This window comes from Narcine bancroftii, chromosome 9, assembly GCF_036971445.1.
Source record: "Narcine bancroftii isolate sNarBan1 chromosome 9, sNarBan1.hap1, whole genome shotgun sequence".
NCBI classification, from domain to species: Eukaryota; Metazoa; Chordata; class Chondrichthyes; order Torpediniformes; family Narcinidae; genus Narcine; species Narcine bancroftii.
In genome coordinates, this window is record NC_091477.1 from 106,231,238 (window position 1) to 106,254,606 (window position 23,369).

A 23,369-nucleotide genomic window follows, 5' to 3' on the forward strand; every position below is an offset into this window, starting at 1 on the left:
TTGTGTTATATTCATACTGAAAATCCATTTTAAATGCAATTCCAACAACCTCTCCAACTTTAACAACTCCCCCTGCTCCAACTTCAATATCCATGACAATATTCACTTCAGAGACAACAAGCACAACATCGCAGAGCTCCACTCCTCCACCAACAAGTGAAACTACCATGTCTACGACAACTGTTGTTAGTTCCACATCAACAGGAATTTGTAAGTGGATAATAAAATGAAAAATAAAGTTTCATTGTCAGTAACTAAACAAAATATCACAGATCAACTGGTTTGTATCTCATGAGCCATTAATGCACACCTTGCCATTGGCTAATTCACTCAGCATCACTATTGGCCAGACACACAGTTTAGCACTCTATTTATCACCAGCACAGAGCACATTTTGCTTTCTGACTTGATGGCAGGTCGTTATTGTGGATGTTGCTTGGAAGAGTTTTGAGTAAGGCGTGCACTGTATTGAAGCTGAGCCATAGTATTGCTATAGATCAAAATTTTATAGATCAATACTTGCAGTAGAGCTGCCACTCCCAATGATCAGGGGCCCGGGAATTTGTGTATACTCCTGCAAGTACCATTTGTACCAGAACCGCCTCACAACAATCAGGTGTCTGGGAAGGTGTGTATACACCTGCAGGTACCATTTATACCAGAACTACCTCCCACTGATCATGGTTTTGGGAAAGTGTGTATTACCCCTGTGTGAATTAGTAATTGAGTACTGTTTAACATTTTTCCATGCTCTTTTATAAATGATGTACATGTGTGTTTTATTCCCATTAACATTTTGCCACACTCTTTTATAAATTGTGCGTGTGTTAATAAAAGCTAAGTGTGATTGCAAACACTTGTGTCCAGACATGTCTCTCTGTGAACTCACTGAATCTGATACTTTCTCAAGACACCAGTACCCTATTCTGTGTTGCCCCTGTAGTGTGACAATTTGCAGTCTATTGTAATAGGGAAGATAAAGGGAGAGTTTGCATTTTCAAAACCAAACACCATTGATTTGTATGACTTGTCATTAATTATTTTATTTCAGCCATCGATGTATGTGCAACCAACACCTCAAACTGTCAACAAATTTGCACCAACACAACCGGAAGCTTCCTGTGCAGTTGTAAGCCTGGATTCAGCACCAACCTGAACAATTCTTCGGTCTGTGATGGTAGGATGTTTTTCAAACACATACATTCTTGTGTTTCACATATAATGTCTAAATTGATATTTTATACTTTACTGTAAATGTTAAGTTGTCCATCATGTGAATTTATGATGTTGCAATATTCTACAATATAGCACATCATTTTATTCGATGTCAGTTATTACAAAGCAGATACTTTTGCCAGGAAATGAATTGTTGAAATAGGGCTTATAGTGACGCAATATTTTTGAAAAAAATGTGGATCAAATCCGATGTTTCCTCTCTGCAGTCCATTGTAAATTCAATGATAAAGTGAGAGTTTGAGTTATCAAACCGAAATTACCATTGTTTTGTTTGACTTACCAATAAATATTATCCTCCAGACATCGATGAATGTGCAAGCAACAGCTCAAACTGTCAACAAATCTGCACCAACACAATCGGAAGCTTCCTGTGCAGCTGTAAGCCTGGATTCAGCACCAACCTGAACAATTCTTCACTCTGTGACGGTAGGATGTTTTTCAGATATGTACATTCTGACATTTGCTAAATAACATTTAGCATTTTTTCATTCTCTTGTAAGTGTTAATTGCTGATCAAGTGAATTTTGGCCATTGTTTTATCTATCATACAAAATAGCGCATTATTTTATTCTCGATTAATCATTAGTACTGTATTCTGAAAATAGTTAAAATCATTAATCTTGAAGCAATATTTCTGAGAAAGTTATTCCCATATCCTGTGTTGTCTCTGTAGCCTGACAATCTGCAGTCTATTGTAATTTGGAAGATAGAGATCTTGGGATTTGAAGGACAAACCCTATTGATTTGTTTGATTTGACTTTAAATTATGTTCTTCCAGATGTCGATGAATGTGCAACCAACACCTCAAACTGTCAACAGATCTGCACCAACACAATCGGAAGCTTCCTGTGCAGATGTAACCCTGGATTCAGCACAAATATAAACAATGCTTTGCTCTGTGATGGTAGGAAGTTTTTCAAATACATACGTTCTTATATTTGGTAAATAACATAAAAGGGAAATTATGAATGGAAAAAATGGCACAAATGTGGCTAACAAAGCTGAAATAAAAGCAAAAGGGAGGGCATACAAGGAAGGAAAAATTAGTGGAAAAACAGAGGACTGGGAAACTTAAAAACTTACAGAAAGACAAAGAAAGTCATTAGGAAAGAAAAGATGAATTATGAAAGAAAGGTGGCAAATAACACAAAAGGATACTATGAGTTTTTTAAACAGATAATGATTAAAAGAGAGAAACTAGTAGATGATGGACCAATTGAAAATGATGCTGGAGAAATTATAATGGGTAACAAAGAGATGACAGAGGAACTAAATGAGTATTTTGCATCACTGAGGAAGACATTAGCAATATACCTGATAGTCACAGGTCTCCAGGAATATAATTAGGTACAGTCAAGATTGTTAGAGAGATAGTGATTAGTAAGCTAATTGGACTAAAGATAGATAAGTCTCCTGGACCAGATGAGGTGCACCCATAGGTACTGAAGGAGGTGGCTTTAGAGATTGTGGAGGCACTGGAAATGATTTTCCAGAAATAAATAAACTCTGGCATGGTTCTGGAGGATTGGAAGTTCACAAATGTAGTTCTGCTGTTTAAGAAGGGAGGGAGGCATAAAAAAGGAAATTATTCTGACATTGGTAATTGGAAAGTTATTGGAGTCGATTCTCAAGGATGAAGTTATGAAATATTTCAAGGTGCATGGCATGATAGGTCCAAGCCAGCATGGTTTCATGAAGGGAAGATCCTGCCTGGCCAACCCATTGGAATTCTTTGAGAAAATCTCAAGTAAGATGGACAAGGGAGAGGCTGTGGATGCTGTGTATTTGCATTTTCAAAAGGCCTTCAATAAGGTGCTGCATAAGAGGCTGCTTAATAAGATGAGAACCCATGGAATTACAGGAAAGATATTAGATTGGGTGGAGCATTGGCTAAAAGGCAGAAAGCAAAGGGTGGGAATAAAAGGATACTGTTATGGTTGGTAGCCGGTTACTAGTGGTGTTTCACAGGAGTTGGTGTTGGGGCCACTTCTTTTACAATGTATATTAATGATTTAGATTATGGATTGAATGGTTTTGTGGCTAAGTTTGCAGATGACACCAAGATAGGTGGTGGAGTAGGAAGTGTTGAAGAAATCAAAAGGTTGCAGAGAAACCTGGACACCTTCGGAGAGTGGGCAAAGAAATGGTAGATGAGGAGAGGTCACGTGATCTGGAGGGAGTAGGAGGTGGAATCTTGGAGCTCCCAAGCCAGGATGAAAATTAGCAAAAGAAAAATTCTGAAGAATTGTCCGAATACCATTAGATGTGGGAACTTGTGCAGAATATAAATATGATAAAAAAGGGAAGTCCATGTCAAAAAATGGGAGAGAAGTGCCTTTAAAGCTGGGGCCTGGTCTGGAGGTATCTCATGGCAATGAAAATGGTGGGACCACATCGAGGCCTGCTGAAAGAGCGTCCCCTTCCAATGGACCCTCAGTTGAATAGGAGGACCCCCTCCTGGAAGAAAATGTCACTCCAGACTGTCGGACAGCAGACAGCCCTGGATCAAATGGTGGAGGGAGAGAGAGGTCCAGTATTCCCCCCTCCCACAGCACGGGTGTCAGAGTGAGCAGCCCATTGGAGTGCGGGAATGGAGCTGCAGTCCTGGCGGGCATGAAGAATGCGGGTCGGGGGAGAGGAGCACCATGGAGAGGGGTGCGAGTCGGCATGTAAAGAGATCGGGGAGGCCATTGCCAAACCCGACCTTGAGAAGAATGGCACTTGTATGAGTCCCAGTGCACGAGATCTGCCGCCAAAACCCCTCTTCACGTCAGGCCCTACTCGGCCAGATGCCTCCTGACTTCTGCTCCCCTTGGCTTGGGAACAGACCTGCCATCAGGACCCAGGTAAGTGCTGCTTCCCTAAGGGCTGGGACCAGTAGTAGCACCCCCCAACCTCTCTATGAACCGACTCACACTCCTCTCCACTGCACTCCGCTCGTCTGTGGACTCTCCAAGGTTTTTGCAAAGGTCCCCAAGAGCTGCCCTGCCTGGCTTGAGCAGAGCTTCAGTATTTTAAATGAGATCTATTTTGAAGTGTTTGTATGTGTCCTACACTAAAAAATCTGCCCCAATTTATCTCCCAAAAACATATCTATATACAATACAAACACAACGTAATTTGTCACAATACAATGTTGAAGAAATGCATGGTTGAACATTTTGGAAGAGGAAATAAACAGGCAGATTATTATTTGAAGGCAGAGAAAATTCAAAATTTGGAAGTGCAAAGGGACTTGGCCCCTGTGCAAGATAACTTACAGGTTAACCACCAGTTTGGATTAGCAGTAAAAAAAAATTAAATGCTATGTTGGCATTTGTTTGAAGGGGAATAGTGTAGAAGATTAAAGAGATATTGTAAGCTCTCTGGGGCACTAGTGAGACCTTATTTAGAGTACTGTGTGTAGTTTTGGACTCCTTATCTTAGAAAGGATGTAATAATGTTGGAGAGAGTAGAAAAAAGATTTACTAGGATGATTCCTGGAATACAAGGGCTAACATATGAGAAAAGCTTAGCGACACTTGGACTCTATTCATTGGAGTGTAGAAGAAACATTTTGAATGCTGAAAGGATTGGACAGAGTAGATATGAATAAGATGTTTCCTTTTGTGGGTGAATCCAAGATAAAAGGGCACAGTCTTAGTATGAGAAGGTATCCGTTTAAAACAGAAATGAGGAGAAATTTCTTTAGCCAGAGAATTGTGGATTTATGGAATTCACTGCCACATACACCTGTGAAGGCTAGATCGTTGGAGGAATTTAAAGGGAAGATTGATAGATACCTAATTAGTCAAGGTATCAAGAGATATAGGGAAAAGGCCAGAACTTGAAAATAGATGTGAGAACAGTTTAGCTCAGGGTGGATTTGTGGAGCAGCCTCAATGGGCCGAATGGCCTACTTCAGTTCTTTTTTCTTGCGATCTTGTAATATTTTACTCTCATAAAAATGTTCATGGCCGAGCAAGTGAATTGTTGTCTTTGTAATATAGTATACTATAGCACATTATTTCATTTTTGATAATTTTGATAATTTTACAAGAAAACTCATTGTTAAAATCATGAATCTTTAAGCAATATTGTAGAGAAAGTGAGTGCCATATCCTGTGTTGCACTTGTAGCGTAACAATCTGCAGTCTATTGTAATTAGGAAGATAAAGAGGGAGCCCGAGTTTTCAAAACCAAACAATAGACAATAGACAATAGACAATAGGAGCTGGAGTAGGCCCTTCGGCCCATCGAGCCAGCACCGCCATTTTACAGATCATGGCTGATCACTACCATCAGTACCCCTTTCCAGCCTTATCCCCATAACCCTTAACTCCTTTGCCCACTAGAGTCTTATCTAACTCTCTTTTGAACATAATCAGCGAATCTGCCTCTACCACCCTCTGTGGCAGAGCATTCCACAGATTCACACTTCTCTGGGTAAAAAAATGTTTTCTCATCTCCGTCCTAAAGGGCCTACCCTGTATTCTTAAACTATGCCCTCTAGTCCTTGTCTCCCCCATCATTGGGAACAAGTAATCTGACTTCACCCTGTCTATCCCCCTGATAATTTTGTATACCTCAATCATGTCCCCCCTCAACCTTCTAAACTCCATCGGATACAAGTCCAGTTTTTCTAGCCTTTCAGCATATGTCAACCCCACCATCCCTGGAACTAACCTTGTAAATCTGCGCTGCACACCCTCTATAGCTAGTATGTCCTTCCTCAAAATTGGAGACCAGAACTGGACGCAATACTCCAGGTGGGGTCTCACCAGGACCCTGTACAACTGCAGAAGGGTGTCTCTGTTCCTATACTCCAATCCCCTCTTTATGAAAGCCAACATGCCATTTGCCTTCTTCACAGCTTTCTGAACCTGCATGCTAGTCTTCAGTGACCGGTGAACAAGTACTCCCAGATCCATTTGCTCCTCCCCACTCCCTAGCTTGTCTCCATTTAAATAATACTTAATAATAATAATAAATAAAACGGTATTGATTTGTATGATTTGCCTTTAAATTATGTTCTTCCAGATGTCAATGAATGTGCGACCAACACCTCAAACTGTCAACAAATCTGCTCCAACATAATCGGAAACTTCATATGCAGTTGTAACCCAGGATACAGCACAAACGTGACCAATTCTTCCCACTGTGATGGTAGGATATTTTGATATATAACTTCTCAGTTCTCAAGCTTCCCAGGTGGAAGAGTTATGTCTCCTCAATATTAAAAGCTAAAAGACATATGTTCATTCTCACATATTGGAGAATGTAAATTGCTGTCTGTTGAAGCTGTTAAATTTAACATTTTCAAAGTTTTAAGGATCTATTCATTGATGAATATTTTACATAATTTGAGCAGCTTTTGGCTAAGTTTAACCCGCCCAAATCTCAATTTATTAGATATTTGCAAATCCGGCATTTTCTTGAATCACAGTTTCTGATTTTCAAAGATAGTATGAATCAAACTTTGTAGATGAGTATTTTTTAGTCCAATGCCTTCTCATAAAAGGTTTAATATCTATGAGTAATTGTTATATTTAAAACAGACAAGTAGTTAAAATTAAAATGCTTCAGAACAGGATTTCAATTTGACTATATCAGATGTGGATTGGGACACAATGCTTAAGTTGGTTAATAGCTTTTTGATATGTGCTCGACATTGTCTACTACAATTCAAAGTGGTACATAGAACGCATTTCTCTAAGGCTAAATTGTCTTGCTTTTATTCCAATATGGCTTCCTGGTGTGTCAAGTGTAAAAGTGGAGAAGCGTCATTAATTCATATGTTCTGGAGAGAAGTTTTCCAAACATTATCAAAAATTTTCAATGTAAATTTAACACTGAATCCTTTGGTGGCCCTCTTTGGAACAACGGGAGGGAATGAGTCTTCTTTATCTCTGGTTCAGAGTCTGCCATTATTTTTGCCTCCCTTTTGGTGAACCATGAAATTTTACTTATATGGAAGATGCTGCCCTGCCTACTCATGATCAGTGGTTGTGTGACATCATGTCCTTTTTGAACATGGAAAGGATTGGTTATTCAATTAATAATTCAGATATAAGATACCAGAAGTTAAAGGGGTCAATTATGATTCTCTACCTTATACTAAATTTTACTCCCATGTAATTAAATTATCCAACTTGTATCTTTTCCATGTTTTTATATTAATTTTTTAAACCATTTAAAAAAAATACCAGTCATATTTTAGCATCTGGCAACAAGGTTTAAGCTTTTCTCTTCTATTTTCTTCTTTCCTCCTTATTTTTGTATTATTAGAGTTTTTTTCTTTAAAAGGTATATACTATTTAGAATATGAATATGATTTACAATTTCTGTGTTAGTGGTATACAGAATATCTTATTTAGTTTATGTAGCTGTCCATACTATCTTATTGAATTTTACCCATTTCAGCCAAGTCTGTGCAGCCCAATTTATACCCAACTAACCTACACCCCTGGTACGTTTCAAACATAGGGAGGAAACCGGAGGCCTTGGGAAAACTCAGGCAGACAAGGCGAGAATGTAAAACTTTTTAGAGATAGAGTGACACCCAATTCCCTGTCCTGATCACTGACATTGTAGAGGTGCTATGCCAACTCTGCTGCCCCAGTATTTTATTGCAGCATGTAAAATCTAATCAATGATCAAACATTTTTCACAACTTCAGTATTTTCAACAGGACTGTGTCAAGTTTACAATCCAGTGATGAGTGGAACAGAATTGTCATGCTATGTATCACATTGTCAAAGCAGTGGACACCACACTCTTAAACTGTGTTACCTCTGTATTAGTGATATTCTGCAGTCCATTGTGGATTAAAATATAGTGGCAGACCTTCATTTGCCAAAGAAAAACAATTAATTATTAATTACTTTTTTCACTGTTTTCCACCAGACATCGATGAATGTGCAACCAACACCTCAAACTGTCAACAAATCTGCTCCAACACAATCGGAAGCTTCCTGTGCAGCTGTAACCCAGGATTCGGCACCAACCTGAACAATTCTTCACTCTGCGATGGTAGAATATTTTGAAACTTAAGTTCTCAGATTCTTTTTCTATTTAAAACATTTTTATTGAATTTAATATATAAACTTGCATACAAAATTCAATAAGCTATATAACCAGTCATTTCATATACGTGTAAAGAAAATCAGAAAGAATAAAATAACAGCATTAGCCATTTGCCTATTCATATGAAAAACACAAAGCAATTAGTATATTCTTAATGTACATAATTAAATCCATTTACCAAATGGGTGCTGAGGTGTGGTGAGCTGTTGCTTATCAGGGATCATGTCAGGAACTGCAGCTTCAGCTCAATGACCTCGCTCTGGTCAGGGAAAGTGAGGATGTCATAGACAGGAGTTACAGCCAGGTGGTCACACCAGGGCCACGGGAGAAGGACAAGTGGGTCACAGTTAGGAGAGGGAAGGGCAAGAATAAGGTGCTAGAGAGGACTCCTGTGGCTGTAACCCTCAATGATAAGTACTCCTCTTTGAATACTGTTTGGGGGAACAGCTTAGCTGGGGGAGGCAACAGTGGCCATGCCTCTGGCACAGTGTCAACCCCTGAGGCTCAGAAGGGTCGGGAAAGGAAGAGGAGGGCAGTAGTCATAGGGGACTCAATAGGAGGACAGATTGGGGATTCTGTGGATGCAGTAAGGAGAACCAGATAGTGGTTTGGTTCCCCAGAGTCTGGGATGTTGCTGCTCATATCCAAAATATCCTAAAGTGGGAGATAGATGAGCTAGAGATCATGGTACATGTAGGTACCAATGACATAGGGAGGAATAGAGAAGAGGTCTTGAAAAGTGAGTACAGGAAGTTAGGTAGGGAGTTGAAAAGAAGGACGACAAAGGGAGTAATCTTGGGATTAGTGCCTGTTCCATGCAACAGTGAGTGCAGGAACAGAATGAGGTGGAGGATAAATGCCTAGCTGAAGGGGTGGAGCAAGGGCAGGGATTCAAGTTTCTGGATCACTGGGACCATTTCTGGGGTAGGTGTGACCTGTACAGAAAGGGCAGGTTGCACTTAAATCCTAGGGAGACCAGGATCTTGGTGGGGACATTTGGTACGGCTACTCAGAAGACATTAATCTATAATAGTTGGTGGGAGGGAACCAAATGGAAGAGAACAGCAAGGAGAAGATTAGATTGCAAACTGAGAAAGCTTGTATAGACAGTGTTTGTGTGTGGAAAGGCAGGTGATAGAGAAGGGAGATGCTCTTTATGACGATGGAGGAGACATGATAGAAAGAGAATATAATATAGTTGTTTGTAAAGATTGGGGAAAACAAAGTAAGAAGTTGGAAATCTCTGAAATGCATATATTTTAATGCTAGGAGCATTGTAAGGAAGCTGAGGGGGTGGATAGACACTTAGCAGTATGATGAGGTAGCAATTAGTGAAACATGGTTGCAGGAGGGATGTGATTGGCAGATATCTATTCCTGGATTTCGTTGTTTTAGGTGTGATAGAATTAGAGGGGTAAGAGGGGATGGTGTAGCATTGCTTGCCAGAGAAAATATTACAGCAGTCCTTAGGCAGGATAGATAAGAGGGTTCATTCAGGAAGGCAATTTGGGTGGAATTAAGGAATGGGAAAGGGGTAGTTACACTTATAGGGTGTATTATAGACCACCTAATGAGGAACGAGAATTAGAGGAGCAAATTTGTAGGGAGATAGCAGATATTTGTAATAAGCACAGGGTTGATATTATGTGAGATTTTAATTTTCCAAATATGGATTTGGAAACTCATTCAGTGAAAGGGCTGTGTGGGTTGGAGTTTGTAAAACATGTACAGGATATTCTTTTTACAGCAATACGTAGAGGTACCAACTAGAGAGTGTTGCATCTACTGTTGGGGAATGAGATAGAACAGGTGATGGAGGTGTTGGGGAAGCACTTCAGGTCCAGTGATCATAGTGGTTCAATGTAATTATGGAAAGGGATGTCAGGGCCTAGGGTTGAGGTTTTTAATTAGGGAAAAGCTAGATTTAAGGAGATTGGGACAATTTGTTTTATGGGCAGAATGTAGTAGAGAAATGGAGGTCTTTTAAAGGTGAAATTTTGAGGGTACAAAATCTTTATATTCCTGAAAGGATAAAAGGCAGAGTCAAAAGTTTGAGAAAGCAATGGTTTTCAAGGGATTTTGGAAATGTGGTTCGAAAAAAGAGGGAGACCTACAATAAACATAAAAAACAAGGAATAAAGCACCCTGCTATAGCAAGCAGGGTGAAAATAAATCAAAGGGTTTCTACAAATATGTTAATAGTAAAAGGAGAGTTAGGGATAAAATTGGTCCCTTAGAGAATCAGAGCGGACAACTGTGTGTGGAGCCAAAGAGATGGGGGAGATCTTGAACAATTTATTTTCTTTGGTATTCACTAAGGAGAAGGATATTGAATTGTACAGGGTAAAGGAAGCAAAGAGGGTAATTATGGAGACTGTAGTGCTTAAGAAAGAGGAAGTGCCGGAGCTTTTGAAGCATAGAAAGGTGGCTAAGTCTCCAGGACCCGACAGGATTTTTCCAAGGTCCTTGAGAGAAGTTAGTGAGGAAATAGCAGAGGCTCTGACAGTGATTTTTCAAATGTCATTAGGGATGGATATAGTGCCGGATGATTGCATATGTAGTTCCGTTGTTTAAAAAGCATTCAAGGAGCAAGCCTAACAATTATTGGCCGGTAAGTTTGATCTCATATGGATAGGGTGGTGAAGAAGGCTTTTAGTATGCTGGCCTTTATCAATCAATGCATAGAATACAGGAGTTGGGAAGTGATGTTGAATCTGTATGAGGTATTGGTGAGGCCAAATTTAGAGTACTGTGTTCCGTTCTGGTCACCGAATTATAGGAAGAATATCAACAAGGTATTGAGAGTCCAGAGAAAATTTATGAAAATGTTACCTGGCTTTCAGCATCTAGATTACAAAGAAAGATTGAGCAAATTAGATCTTTATTCTTTGGAGCATAGAAGGTTGAGAGGGGATTTGTTAGAGGTAATTAAGATTATGAGTGGGATAGATAGAGTTGATATGGATAGGCTTTTTCCATTGAGAGTAGGAGAGATTGAAACAAGAGGTCATGAGTTAAGAGTTAAGGGGTAAAAGTTTAGAAATAACATGGGGGAAACTTCTTTACTTGGAGAGTGGAGGCTGTGTGGAATGAGGTTTCAGGAGAAGTAGTGACAGCAGGGTCAATTTTATCATTTAAGGAAAAATTAGATAGGTATATGGATGGGAGGGGAATGGAGGGTTATGGGCAGGGTGCAGGTAGGTGGGACTAGAGCAGAATATTTAGTTCCCTATGGATTGGAATGGCCCAAATGGCCTGTTTCCATGCTGTAATTGTTATATAGTTAAACTAATCTACCCCATCCCTCTAATTAAGGTGACCATTAGTTATACAAAAGGAATTTTGGAATCAGATAACGACGACGTTATCATCATCAGACGACGAATTCACGGACTCTTCAGAGTTCTTAATTCTTCCAATCATATTCCAAAAATGGAAAATTGAAATTTTCAATCTTTAATATTGTATCTAATTTTCTCTAAGCTTAAGTAAGACATTACATCATGTAATAACCTCAGTACATGAGGTAGGTGAAGAATCATCCTTTCCCTTTCAGCAAAATTCTTCTCTGGCCATTAGTGTAGTTAAAGCAAAAACTTTTTTCCTGAGTTGGAGACATATATTAAGAATATGGGGCCAATTTACAATTTTTTTAGTCTTAATAGTTTTTCTCTGGTGAGTTCTAATGTAGAGAATTAGTTTTTTGAGCCGTTGGTGATGGGTGTAAGTTTTAAGGAATAGTTTAGGTTAGGCATTCAAAATTCTAAGGATTTTTTATTCGAGATAATTTTGTTTCCTTTGAAAAATTACCTGCCAACTTGAATCTTTCCAATAGACATCTTATACATATTTACCAATTAAACATTTTGTTCAATCAAAGCTTTCTAATTTTACTCAAATTTCAGTACTAATATTCTTGATTTGTTTTTTAACTTACAATATTTTTTTCCAGGTGGATAAATATCATATATTTACAATGCAGCAGTTCTAAAAATTCACAGGTAGAAGAGTTATGTCTCTTCAATATTAAATGATAAAAGACACATTTTCATGGTCACTGATTTTTCACTGGAGCAATATTTTTAATGGAGAATGTAAATTGCTGTCTGTTGAAGCAGTTAACAAACCATTTTGGCCCTCAAGTCTGTGTCTACCCAATTAATCACAACCCTGGTATGTTTTGAACAGTGGGAGGAAACCGGAGCCCAGAGGGAAAACACATGGAGACACAATCTCCTTACAGACAGTGCAGGATTTGAACCCTGGTCCTGATCGCTGGTGCTATAAAGGTGTTGTGCTAACAAACTATACCAACCATGGTGCCCAATATTTTATTAAGTGCATGAAATCTAATCAATGAACAAACATTTTTCAGAACTTCAATATGCTCAACATAGACACGGGGAGAACGTACAAACTCCAGACAGACTGCGGGATTCAATCACCAGTCTCGATCGCTGGTGCTGTGAAGGCATTGCAATAACCATTAAACCATCTGTGCTGACCGATCATTTATTGAAGTGTGTAAAAGCGAATCAATGATCTGAATATTTTTCTGAACTTCGCTACTTTCAACAGGACTGGGTCAAGTTTACAAACCAGCGATGTTTGGAACAGAATTATCATGTAATGTACCGCACGATCAAAAGTGGACTCTATAACCTTCAACAGTGTTGCCTCTGTACTAGAGATATTCTGCAGTCTCTTGTGGATTGAAATAAAGTGGCAGAGCTCTATTTGCCAAAATAAACAATTAATTTTTTGACTGTTTCTTCCACCAGATATCGATGAATGTGCGACCAACACCTCAAACTGTCAACAAATCTGCAACAACACAATTGGAAACTTCCTGTGCAGTTGTAACTCGGGATTCAGCACCAACCTGAATAATTCTTCACTCTGTGATGGTAGGATCATTTGAAACACAACTTTTCAGATTTGTCAAATAATTTTCTATGCAGAAGTTCTAAAACTTCCCATTAAATGCTCAAAGACATATTTTCATTCTCACTAAGTTTTCACTGGATCAATATTTTTAATGTAGAATGTAAATCGCCATCTATAGAAGCAGTTACATTTAAAATCTTTAAATTTAGTCATACAGCATAGTAAAAGGCCGTTTTGGCCCATGAGTCTGTGGCCCCCAATTTATACACAATTAACCTACACCCCTGGTACATTTCAAACAGTGGGAAGAAATCGGAACACCCAGAGTTAGCCCACGCAGACATGGGGAGATCGTACAATCTCCTTACAGACAGCATGAGATTTGAACCCTGTCCCAATAATTGGCTTTGCAAAGTTGTTGCACTAACCACTATGTCAACCGTGCTGCCCCAATATTTTATTTCAACATTTAAAATCTAATCCATGAACAAACATTTTTCAGATCTTCAGAACTTTCAACAGGACTTTGTCAAGTTTACAATCCTGTGATGGGTGGAACAGAATTTTCAAACCAGTGGACAGTGTTCCCTCTGTAAAGTTGATATTCCACAGTTTATTGGGGACTGAAATAAAGTGGCAGAGTTCTATTTCCCAAAAAGAAACAATTGATTTTCTGACTGTTTCTTTCACTGTTTTCCACCAGATGTCGATGAATGTGCGACCAACAGCTCAAACTGTCAACAAATCTGCTCCAACACAATCGGAAACTTCCTGTGCAGTTGTAACCCAGGATTCAGCACCAACCTGAACAATTCTTCACTCTGTGATGGTAGGATATTTTGAAACACAACTTCTCAGCAATTTTCTGAGCAGCAGTTCTAAACTTTGCAGGTAGAAGAGTAATGTCTCCTAAATATTAAAAGCCAAAGACATATTATCATTCTCACTGAGTTTTCACTGGAGTGATACTTTTATTGGAAAATGTAAATTGCCGTCTGTTTAAATTAATTTTTTTAATATTTAGATGTACTGCATAGTACAGGCTATGTCAGTGCTGCCCAATTTATACCCAATTAACCTACACCCCCGTTATGTTTCAAACATTGGGGGGGGCAACCGAAGCATGTGGAGAAAATCCATGCAGACACGGGTGAATGTACAAACTCAGAATGTACAGACAGCGCAGGATTCGATCCCAGGACTAGATCGCAGGCACTGTGAAGGGCTTGCACTCACCGCTATGCCAACCGTCCTGCCCTGATCATTTATTGCAGTGTGCAAAAGCAAATCAATGATCAAACATTTTTGAGAACTTCAGTACTTTCAACAGGACAATGTCACGTCTACAATCCAGTCTACAAACTCCGTATCCTCTATAATGGGGATATTCTGCAGTGTCTTGTGGATTGAAATAAAAGTGGCAGCTTCATTTCTCCAAAAGAAACAATTGATTTTTCACTGTTTCTTTCACTGTTTTCCACCAGACATCGATGAATGTGCAACTAACAGCTCAAACTGTGAACAAATCTGCAACAACACAATCGGAAGCTTCCTGTGCAGTTGTAACTCGGGATTCAGCACCAACCTGACCAACTCTTCACTCTGTGATGGTAGGAAGTTTTTCAGATACATACATTCTGACGTATGGTCAATAACATTTAGCATATTTTTACTCTCCTATGTGACAGGTTATATTATAATTTAAATTCTATATGTCTTTAAAAGAGATAGATTGTGTGTGTGTGGGGGGAGGTGGGGTTTAGTGTAAGTCACTTCACAAACAGAGAAACACTTCACAAATGAGATCTCATTTAAAATTCTAGAGTTTTACCGAAAATGAGACATTGAGGCACCAAGTGCCTTGGCAAAGACAATAAAACTATTTTGGAAGAAAAAAATCAAACAGGATTCTTCTCTTTGAGAGAGAGAAAGAGACAGAGACAAAATTCAGTATTACAGTTCAGCAGCGTCAGCTGGGACTTGAAAATGTCAAGCTGGCAAGCCAAATGAAACCCCATTTTGAAGATAGGTTGTGAGTTCTGAGTTCAGCCTGTTGAAAACCCTTGTGGAACTTATAAGAGGAAATGGCTGGTGAGAGTGTTTCTCCTTAAACAAGGAAAACGAGAAATTCTGTGGTGACCTGGAAGAAGAGGTTATCTTTTCGAAAACGCATGATGGGCAAGTTTCTTCACAAGACACTGAAGTGGCTGATCAGAGGAAATCATTTTGTGTGTGTCCAATGAGCAACTAACATCTCTCTCTGAAACCAACAAGAACCTTCCTGAGTAGTAATAAATTACCTTTAAGCACCAGAGCTTGGTGAAAATTCATAAATATTAAATTCTGTGCACAGAATAAGAATTGACTGATACCAGTGAACTTGGAGGAGTGAGATGTGAGATTGGAATGTGAATCAAAGAACTTCCCTGAACATTACATACACATTTGCTTAGAACTAGAAATGGGTTAAGTTCAGTTAAATGAATAAAAATAAGTTAAAGTTTGTTCCTGTTTTTATGTTTAAAGAATATTAAAATTAACTTTTGTTTAAATAACAATTTGTCTTGGTGAACTTCTATTGCTGCTGGGTTTTAGGGTCCTGTGGATTCGTAAATCCTGTAAATGTTAATGCTGATCAAGTGAATTTTGGTCATTGTTTTACTTTACAATATAACACATTATTTCATTCCCTGTTAATACATTTTATGAAAATTTTACCTGAAAATTGGTAAAATCATTAATTTGAAGCTATATTTTTGAGAATGTGAGTCCTATATCCTGTGTTGCATCTGTAGACTGACAATCTGCAGTCTATTGTAATTTGGGATTTCAAACACAAACCCTACTGATTTGCCTTTAAATTATGTTCTTCCAGACCTCGATGAATGTGTATTGAACACCTCAAACTGTCAACAAATTTGCAACAACACAATCGGAAGCTTCCTGTGCAGTTGTAACCCAGGATTTAGCACCAATCTGAACAATTCTTCACTCTGCAATGGTAGTATGTTTTTCAGATACGTAGGATTTGATGTTTTAGTATATTTTCATTCTCTTGTAAATGTTAATTGCTGATCAAGTGAATTTTGGTCATTTATTTATCTATTGTACAATATAGCGCATCATATCATTCTATGTTAATCATTAATACTGTATTGTGAAAATTCTACCTGAAAATTGTTAAAATCATTAATCTTGAAGCAATATTTTTGAGAAAGTGAGTCCCATATCCTGTGTTGCCTCTGTAGCCTGACAATCTGCAGCCTATTTTAATTTGGAAGATAGAGAGCTTGGGATTTAAAATACAAACTCTACTGATTTGTTTAATTTGCCTATAAATTATGTTCTTCCAGACGTCGATGAATGTGTAACCAACACTTCAAACTGTCAACAAATCTGCTCCAACACAATTGGAAGCTTCCTGTGCAGTTGTAACCCTGGATTCAGCACCAACCTGAACAATTCTTCACTCTGTAATGGTAGGATATTTTGAAACATAGGTTCTCAGATTTGGCTAATACTTTTCTGTGCAGCAGATCTGAACCTTCCCAGGTAGAAGAGTTATGTCTCCTCAATATTAAAAGCGGAAAGATATATTTTCATTCTCATTGAGTTTTCACTGGAGTGATATCTTTATTAGAGAATGTAAATTGTGGTCTGGTAAACCAGTTAAATTTAAAATGTTTAAATTTAGATGTACTGCTTAGTACAGGATATGTCCATGCTACCCAATTTATATCCAAGTAACCTACACTCCCGATGGGTTTGGAACAGTGCGAGGAAAAAAGGAGCCAGCGGATGAAACCCACGCAGACACAGGGAGAACATACAAACTCCTTAAAGGCAGCACAAGATTCGAGCCCGAGGCTGGATCGCTGACGCTGTTAAGGGCTTGTGCTATCTGCTCAGCCAACTATGCTGCCCTAATAATTTATTATAGTATATAAAAGCGAATTAATGATCAAACATTTTTCAGAACTTCGGTACTTTCAAACAGGACAGTGTCACGTCTACAATCCAGTGACGTGCGGAACAGAATTTTAATGCAATGATTCGCATGATCAAAAGAGTGGACATCACACTCCTAAACTCTGTTGCCTCTGCAGTAGAGATATTCTGCCGTCTTTTGTAAATTGATTTAAAGTTGCAGAGTTTCATTCCCCCCCACCCAAAAAAAACAATTGATTTTTCACTGTTTCACTGTTTACCACCAGACGTCGATGAATGTGCAACTAACAGCTCAAACTGTCAACAAATCTGCACCAACACAATCGGAAGCTTCCTGTGCAGTTGTAACCCTGGATTCAGCACCAACCTGAACAATTCTTCACTCTGCGATGGTAAGATATTTTAGAACTTATGTTCTCAGATTTGGCAAACAAATTTCTGCGCAGCAGGTAGGAAATTTATGATTACTCAATATTAAATGCTAAAAGATATATTCATTTTCACTATATTTTCACTGGAGTGATATTTTTATTACAAAATATAAATTGTGGTATGTTGAAGCAGTTAAATTTAAAATGTTTAAATTTGGACATACAGCATGGTAATAGGCCATGTCTGTGCTACCCAATTTACCTACACCCCCGATATGTTTCAAACAGTGAGATGAAACTGGAGACTGTGGAGATAAAAACACATAGAGGCAGGGAGAACATACAAACTCTTTACAGACTGTGCGGGATTCGATCTCCTGACAGGATCATGGGCACTGTGAAGGGCTTGCGCTAACCGCTGCTGCCCTGATCATTTACTGCAGTGTGTAAAAGCGAATCAATAATCAAACATTTTTTAGAACTTCGCTACTTTCAACAGGACAATGTCACGTCTACAATCCAGGGAAGTGTGGAACAGAATTTTCATGCAATATATCGCATGATCAAAAGAGTGGACATCACACACTTAAACTCTGTTGCCTCTGTAATAAAGATATTCTGTAGCATCTTGTGGATTGAAATAAAGTGGCGGAGCTTCATTTGCCAAAAACTAATCAATCGATTTTCTGACTGATTCTTTCACTGTTTTCCACCAGACGTTGATGAATGTGCAACCAACACATCAAACTGTCAACAGATCTGCACCAACACAATCGGAAGCTTCCTGTGCAGTTGTAACCCTGGATTCAGCACCAACCTGAACAATTCTTCACTCTGTGACGGTAGGATGTTTTTCAGATATGTACATTCTGACATTTGCTAAATAACATTTAGCATTTTTTCATTCTCTTGTAAGTGTTAATTGCTGATCAAGTGAATTTTGGCCATTGTTTTATCTATCATACAAAATAGCGCATTATTTTATTCTCGATTAATCATTAGTACTGTATTCTGAAAATAGTTAAAATCATTAATCTTGAAGCAATATTTCTGAGAAAGTTATTCCCATATCCTGTGTTGTCTCTGGTAGCCTGACAATCTGCAGTCTATTGTAATTTGGAAGATAGAGATCTTGGGATTTGAAGGACAAACCCTATTGATTTGTTTGATTTGACTTTAAATTATGTTCTTCCAGATGTCGATGAATGTGCAACCAACACTTCAAACTGTCAACAAATCTGCTCCAACACAATCGGAAGCTTCCTGTGCAGTTGTAACCCTGGATTCAGCACCAACCTGAACAATTCTTCACTCTGTGATGGTAGGATATTTTGAAACATAGGTTCTCTGATTTGGCAAATAATTTTCTGTCCAGTGGTTTCAAACTTTACACGTAGAAGAGTTATGTCTACTCAATAATAAAAGCTAAAAGGCATATTTTCATTCTCATTCAGTTTTCACTGGAGTGATAGTTTTGTTAGAGAATGTAAATTCTGGTGTGTTTAAGCAGTTAAATTTAAAATGTTTAAATTTGGACATACAGCATGTTAATAGGCCATGTCTGTTCTGCCCAATTTATACCCAATTAACCAACAGCCCCAATGTGTTTTGAACAGCAAGATGAATCTGGAGCCAACGGATAAAGCACACGCAGACACAGGGAGAACATACAAACTCATTATAGACATCGCGGGATTCGATCCTAGGACTGGATCGTAGGCGCTGTTAAGGGCTTGCGCTAACCGCTATTCCAACCGTGTTGCCCTGATCATTTATTGCAATATGTCAAGGCTAATCAATGATCAAACATTTTTCAGAACTTCGGCACTTTCAACAAGACAGTGTCACCTTTAGCATCCAGTGATGTGTGGAACAGAATTTTAATGCAATGTATCCCATGGTCAAAAGAGTGGACAAAACACTCCTAAACTCTGTTGCCTCTGCAATAAAGATATTCGGCAGCCTCTTCTGGATCGAACTAAAGTGGCTGGGTTTCATTTGCCAAATATAATCAATTGATTTTCTGACTGATTCTTTCACTGTTTTCCACCAGACGTCGATGAATGTGCAACCAACACCTCAAACTGTCAACAAATCTGCCTCAACACAATCGGAAGCTTCCTGTGCAGCTGTAACTCAGGATTCAGCACCAACCTGAACAATTCTTCACTCTGCGATGGTAGGATGTTTTGAAACATAAGTTCTCACATTTGGCTAATAATTTCAATATGAAGTGATAAAAGAAATTTTCATTTTCACTGGAGTTATATTTTCATTAGAGAATGTAAATTGTGGTCTGTTTAAGCAGTTAAATTTAAAATGTTTAAATTTGGACATACAGCATGGTAATAGGCCATGTCTGAGCTGCCCAATTTATACCCAATTAACCTACACCCCTGATATGTGTCGAACAGTGAGATGAAACCGGAGCCAGTGGATAAAACACACAAAGAGGCAGGGAGAACATACAAACTCCTTACAGAGAGTTCGACTTTAAATTCCTGGTTGTATCACTGATGCTGTGAAGGAATTTCACTAACCGCTATGCCAATCGTACTGTCCTGATCATTTATTGCAGTGTTTTAAAGCTAATCAATGAACAAGCATTTTTCAGAACTTTGGTACTTTCAACAGGACAGTGTCATGTCTACAATCCAGTAATGTGTGGAACAGAATTTTCATGCAATCTATCGCATTGTCAAACCAGTGGACACTATATTTGCAGTTTATTGTGTATTGAAATAAAGTGGCAGAGCTTCATTTGCCAAAAAAAAACAAATGATTTTTAGACTGTCTCTTTCAATGTTTTCCACCAGACATCAATGAATGTGCAACTAACAGCTCAAACTGTCAACAAATCTGTTCCAACACAATCGGAAGCTTCCTGTGCAGTTGTAAGCCAGGGTTCAGCACCAATCTGAACAATTCTTCACTATGTGATGGTAGGATATTTTTCAGATACAGAAATTCTGACATTTGATGAATAACATTTGGCATATTCTTAATGTCCTGTGAATGTTAATTGCCGATCAAGTGAATTTTGTTCATTGTGTTATCGTACAATATAGCACATTATTTCATTCTCTGTTAATCATAAGTACTGTATTTTCATACATATAACTTGCACAAGCTTATAATGCGCACATGCATAGAACACGCATAAAATCTGACTGTTCTTTTCACTGTCTTCCACCAGACATCGATGAATGTGCAACCAACAGCTCAAACTGTCAACAAATCTGCTCTAACACAATCGGAAGCTTCCTGTGCACTTGTAACCCAGGATTCAGCACCAACCTGAATAATTCTTCACTCTGTGATGGTAGGATCATTTGAAACACAACTTTTCAGATTTGTCAAATAATTTTCTATGCAGAAGTTCTAAAACTTCCCATTAAATGCTCAAAGACATATTTTCATTCTCACTAAGTTTTCACTGGATCAATATTTTTAATGTAGAATGTAAATCGCCATCTATAGAAGCAGTTACATTTAAAATCTTTAAATTTAGTCATACAGCATAGTAAAAGGCCGTTTTGGCCCATGAGTCTGTGGCCCCCAATTTATACACAATTAACCTACACCCCTGGTACATTTCAAACAGTGGGAAGAAATCGGAACACCCAGAGTTAGCCCACGCAGACATGGGGAGATCGTACAATCTCCTTACAGACAGCATGAGATTTGAACCCTGTCCCAATAATTGGCTTTGCAAAGTTGTTGCACTAACCACTATGTCAACCGTGCTGCCCCAATATTTTATTTCAACATTTAAAATCTAATCCATGAACAAACATTTTTCAGATCTTCAGAACTTTCAACAGGACTTTGTCAAGTTTACAATCCTGTGATGGGTGGAACAGAATTTTCAAACCAGTGGACAGTGTTCCCTCTGTAAAGTTGATATTCCACAGTTTATTGGGGACTGAAATAAAGTGGCAGAGTTCTATTTCCCAAAAAGAAACAATTGATTTTCTGACTGTTTCTTTCACTGTTTTCCACCAGATGTCGATGAATGTGCGACCAACAGCTCAAACTGTCAACAAATCTGCTCCAACACAATCGGAAACTTCCTGTGCAGTTGTAACCCAGGATTCAGCACCAACCTGAACAATTCTTCACTCTGTGATGGTAGGATATTTTGAAACACAACTTCTCAGCAATTTTCTGAGCAGCAGTTCTAAACTTTGCAGGTAGAAGAGTAATGTCTCCTAAATATTAAAAGCCAAAGACATATTATCATTCTCACTGAGTTTTCACTGGAGTGATACTTTTATTGGAAAATGTAAATTGCCGTCTGTTTAAATTAATTTTTTTAATATTTAGATGTACTGCATAGTACAGGCTATGTCAGTGCTGCCCAATTTATACCCAATTAACCTACACCCCCGTTATGTTTCAAACATTGGGGGGGGCAACCGAAGCATGTGGAGAAAATCCATGCAGACACGGGTGAATGTACAAACTCAGAATGTACAGACAGCGCAGGATTCGATCCCAGGACTAGATCGCAGGCACTGTGAAGGGCTTGCACTCACCGCTATGCCAACCGTCCTGCCCTGATCATTTATTGCAGTGTGCAAAAGCAAATCAATGATCAAACATTTTTGAGAACTTCAGTACTTTCAACAGGACAATGTCACGTCTACAATCCAGTCTACAAACTCCGTATCCTCTATAATGGGGATATTCTGCAGTGTCTTGTGGATTGAAATAAAAGTGGCAGCTTCATTTCTCCAAAAGAAACAATTGATTTTTCACTGTTTCTTTCACTGTTTTCCACCAGACATCGATGAATGTGCAACTAACAGCTCAAACTGTGAACAAATCTGCAACAACACAATCGGAAGCTTCCTGTGCAGTTGTAACTCGGGATTCAGCACCAACCTGACCAACTCTTCACTCTGTGATGGTAGGAAGTTTTTCAGATACATACATTCTGACGTATGGTCAATAACATTTAGCATATTTTTACTCTCCTATGTGACAGGTTATATTATAATTTAAATTCTATATGTCTTTAAAAGAGATAGATTGTGTGTGTGTGGGGGGAGGTGGGGTTTAGTGTAAGTCACTTCACAAACAGAGAAACACTTCACAAATGAGATCTCATTTAAAATTCTAGAGTTTTACCGAAAATGAGACATTGAGGCACCAAGTGCCTTGGCAAAGACAATAAAACTATTTTGGAAGAAAAAAATCAAACAGGATTCTTCTCTTTGAGAGAGAGAAAGAGACAGAGACAAAATTCAGTATTACAGTTCAGCAGCGTCAGCTGGGACTTGAAAATGTCAAGCTGGCAAGCCAAATGAAACCCCATTTTGAAGATAGGTTGTGAGTTCTGAGTTCAGCCTGTTGAAAACCCTTGTGGAACTTATAAGAGGAAATGGCTGGTGAGAGTGTTTCTCCTTAAACAAGGAAAACGAGAAATTCTGTGGTGACCTGGAAGAAGAGGTTATCTTTTCGAAAACGCATGATGGGCAAGTTTCTTCACAAGACACTGAAGTGGCTGATCAGAGGAAATCATTTTGTGTGTGTCCAATGAGCAACTAACATCTCTCTCTGAAACCAACAAGAACCTTCCTGAGTAGTAATAAATTACCTTTAAGCACCAGAGCTTGGTGAAAATTCATAAATATTAAATTCTGTGCACAGAATAAGAATTGACTGATACCAGTGAACTTGGAGGAGTGAGATGTGAGATTGGAATGTGAATCAAAGAACTTCCCTGAACATTACATACACATTTGCTTAGAACTAGAAATGGGTTAAGTTCAGTTAAATGAATAAAAATAAGTTAAAGTTTGTTCCTGTTTTTATGTTTAAAGAATATTAAAATTAACTTTTGTTTAAATAACAATT

General features: G+C 38.4%; 1 protein-coding gene across 1 annotated transcript in view; it reads left to right on the top strand.

Moving 5' to 3' along the window:
- The window catches only part of LOC138743595 (fibrillin-1-like), a 60,658-nt gene that overhangs the window by 3,374 nt on the left and 33,915 nt on the right, over positions 1-23,369 (top strand). The window contains exons 2-19 of the mRNA XM_069899108.1: positions 1,052-1,177; positions 1,537-1,662; positions 2,015-2,140; positions 6,256-6,381; positions 8,122-8,247; positions 13,083-13,208; positions 13,892-14,017; positions 14,673-14,798; positions 16,064-16,189; positions 16,542-16,667; positions 17,403-17,528; positions 18,224-18,349; positions 18,703-18,828; positions 19,561-19,686; positions 20,324-20,449; positions 20,704-20,829; positions 21,513-21,638; positions 22,294-22,419. Of these exons, the coding sequence (XP_069755209.1) occupies positions 1,052-1,177; positions 1,537-1,662; positions 2,015-2,140; positions 6,256-6,381; positions 8,122-8,247; positions 13,083-13,208; positions 13,892-14,017; positions 14,673-14,798; positions 16,064-16,189; positions 16,542-16,667; positions 17,403-17,528; positions 18,224-18,349; positions 18,703-18,828; positions 19,561-19,686; positions 20,324-20,449; positions 20,704-20,829; positions 21,513-21,638; positions 22,294-22,419 (2,268 nt within the window). The remainder of the gene's footprint in view (positions 1-1,051; positions 1,178-1,536; positions 1,663-2,014; positions 2,141-6,255; positions 6,382-8,121; positions 8,248-13,082; positions 13,209-13,891; positions 14,018-14,672; positions 14,799-16,063; positions 16,190-16,541; positions 16,668-17,402; positions 17,529-18,223; positions 18,350-18,702; positions 18,829-19,560; positions 19,687-20,323; positions 20,450-20,703; positions 20,830-21,512; positions 21,639-22,293; positions 22,420-23,369) is intronic.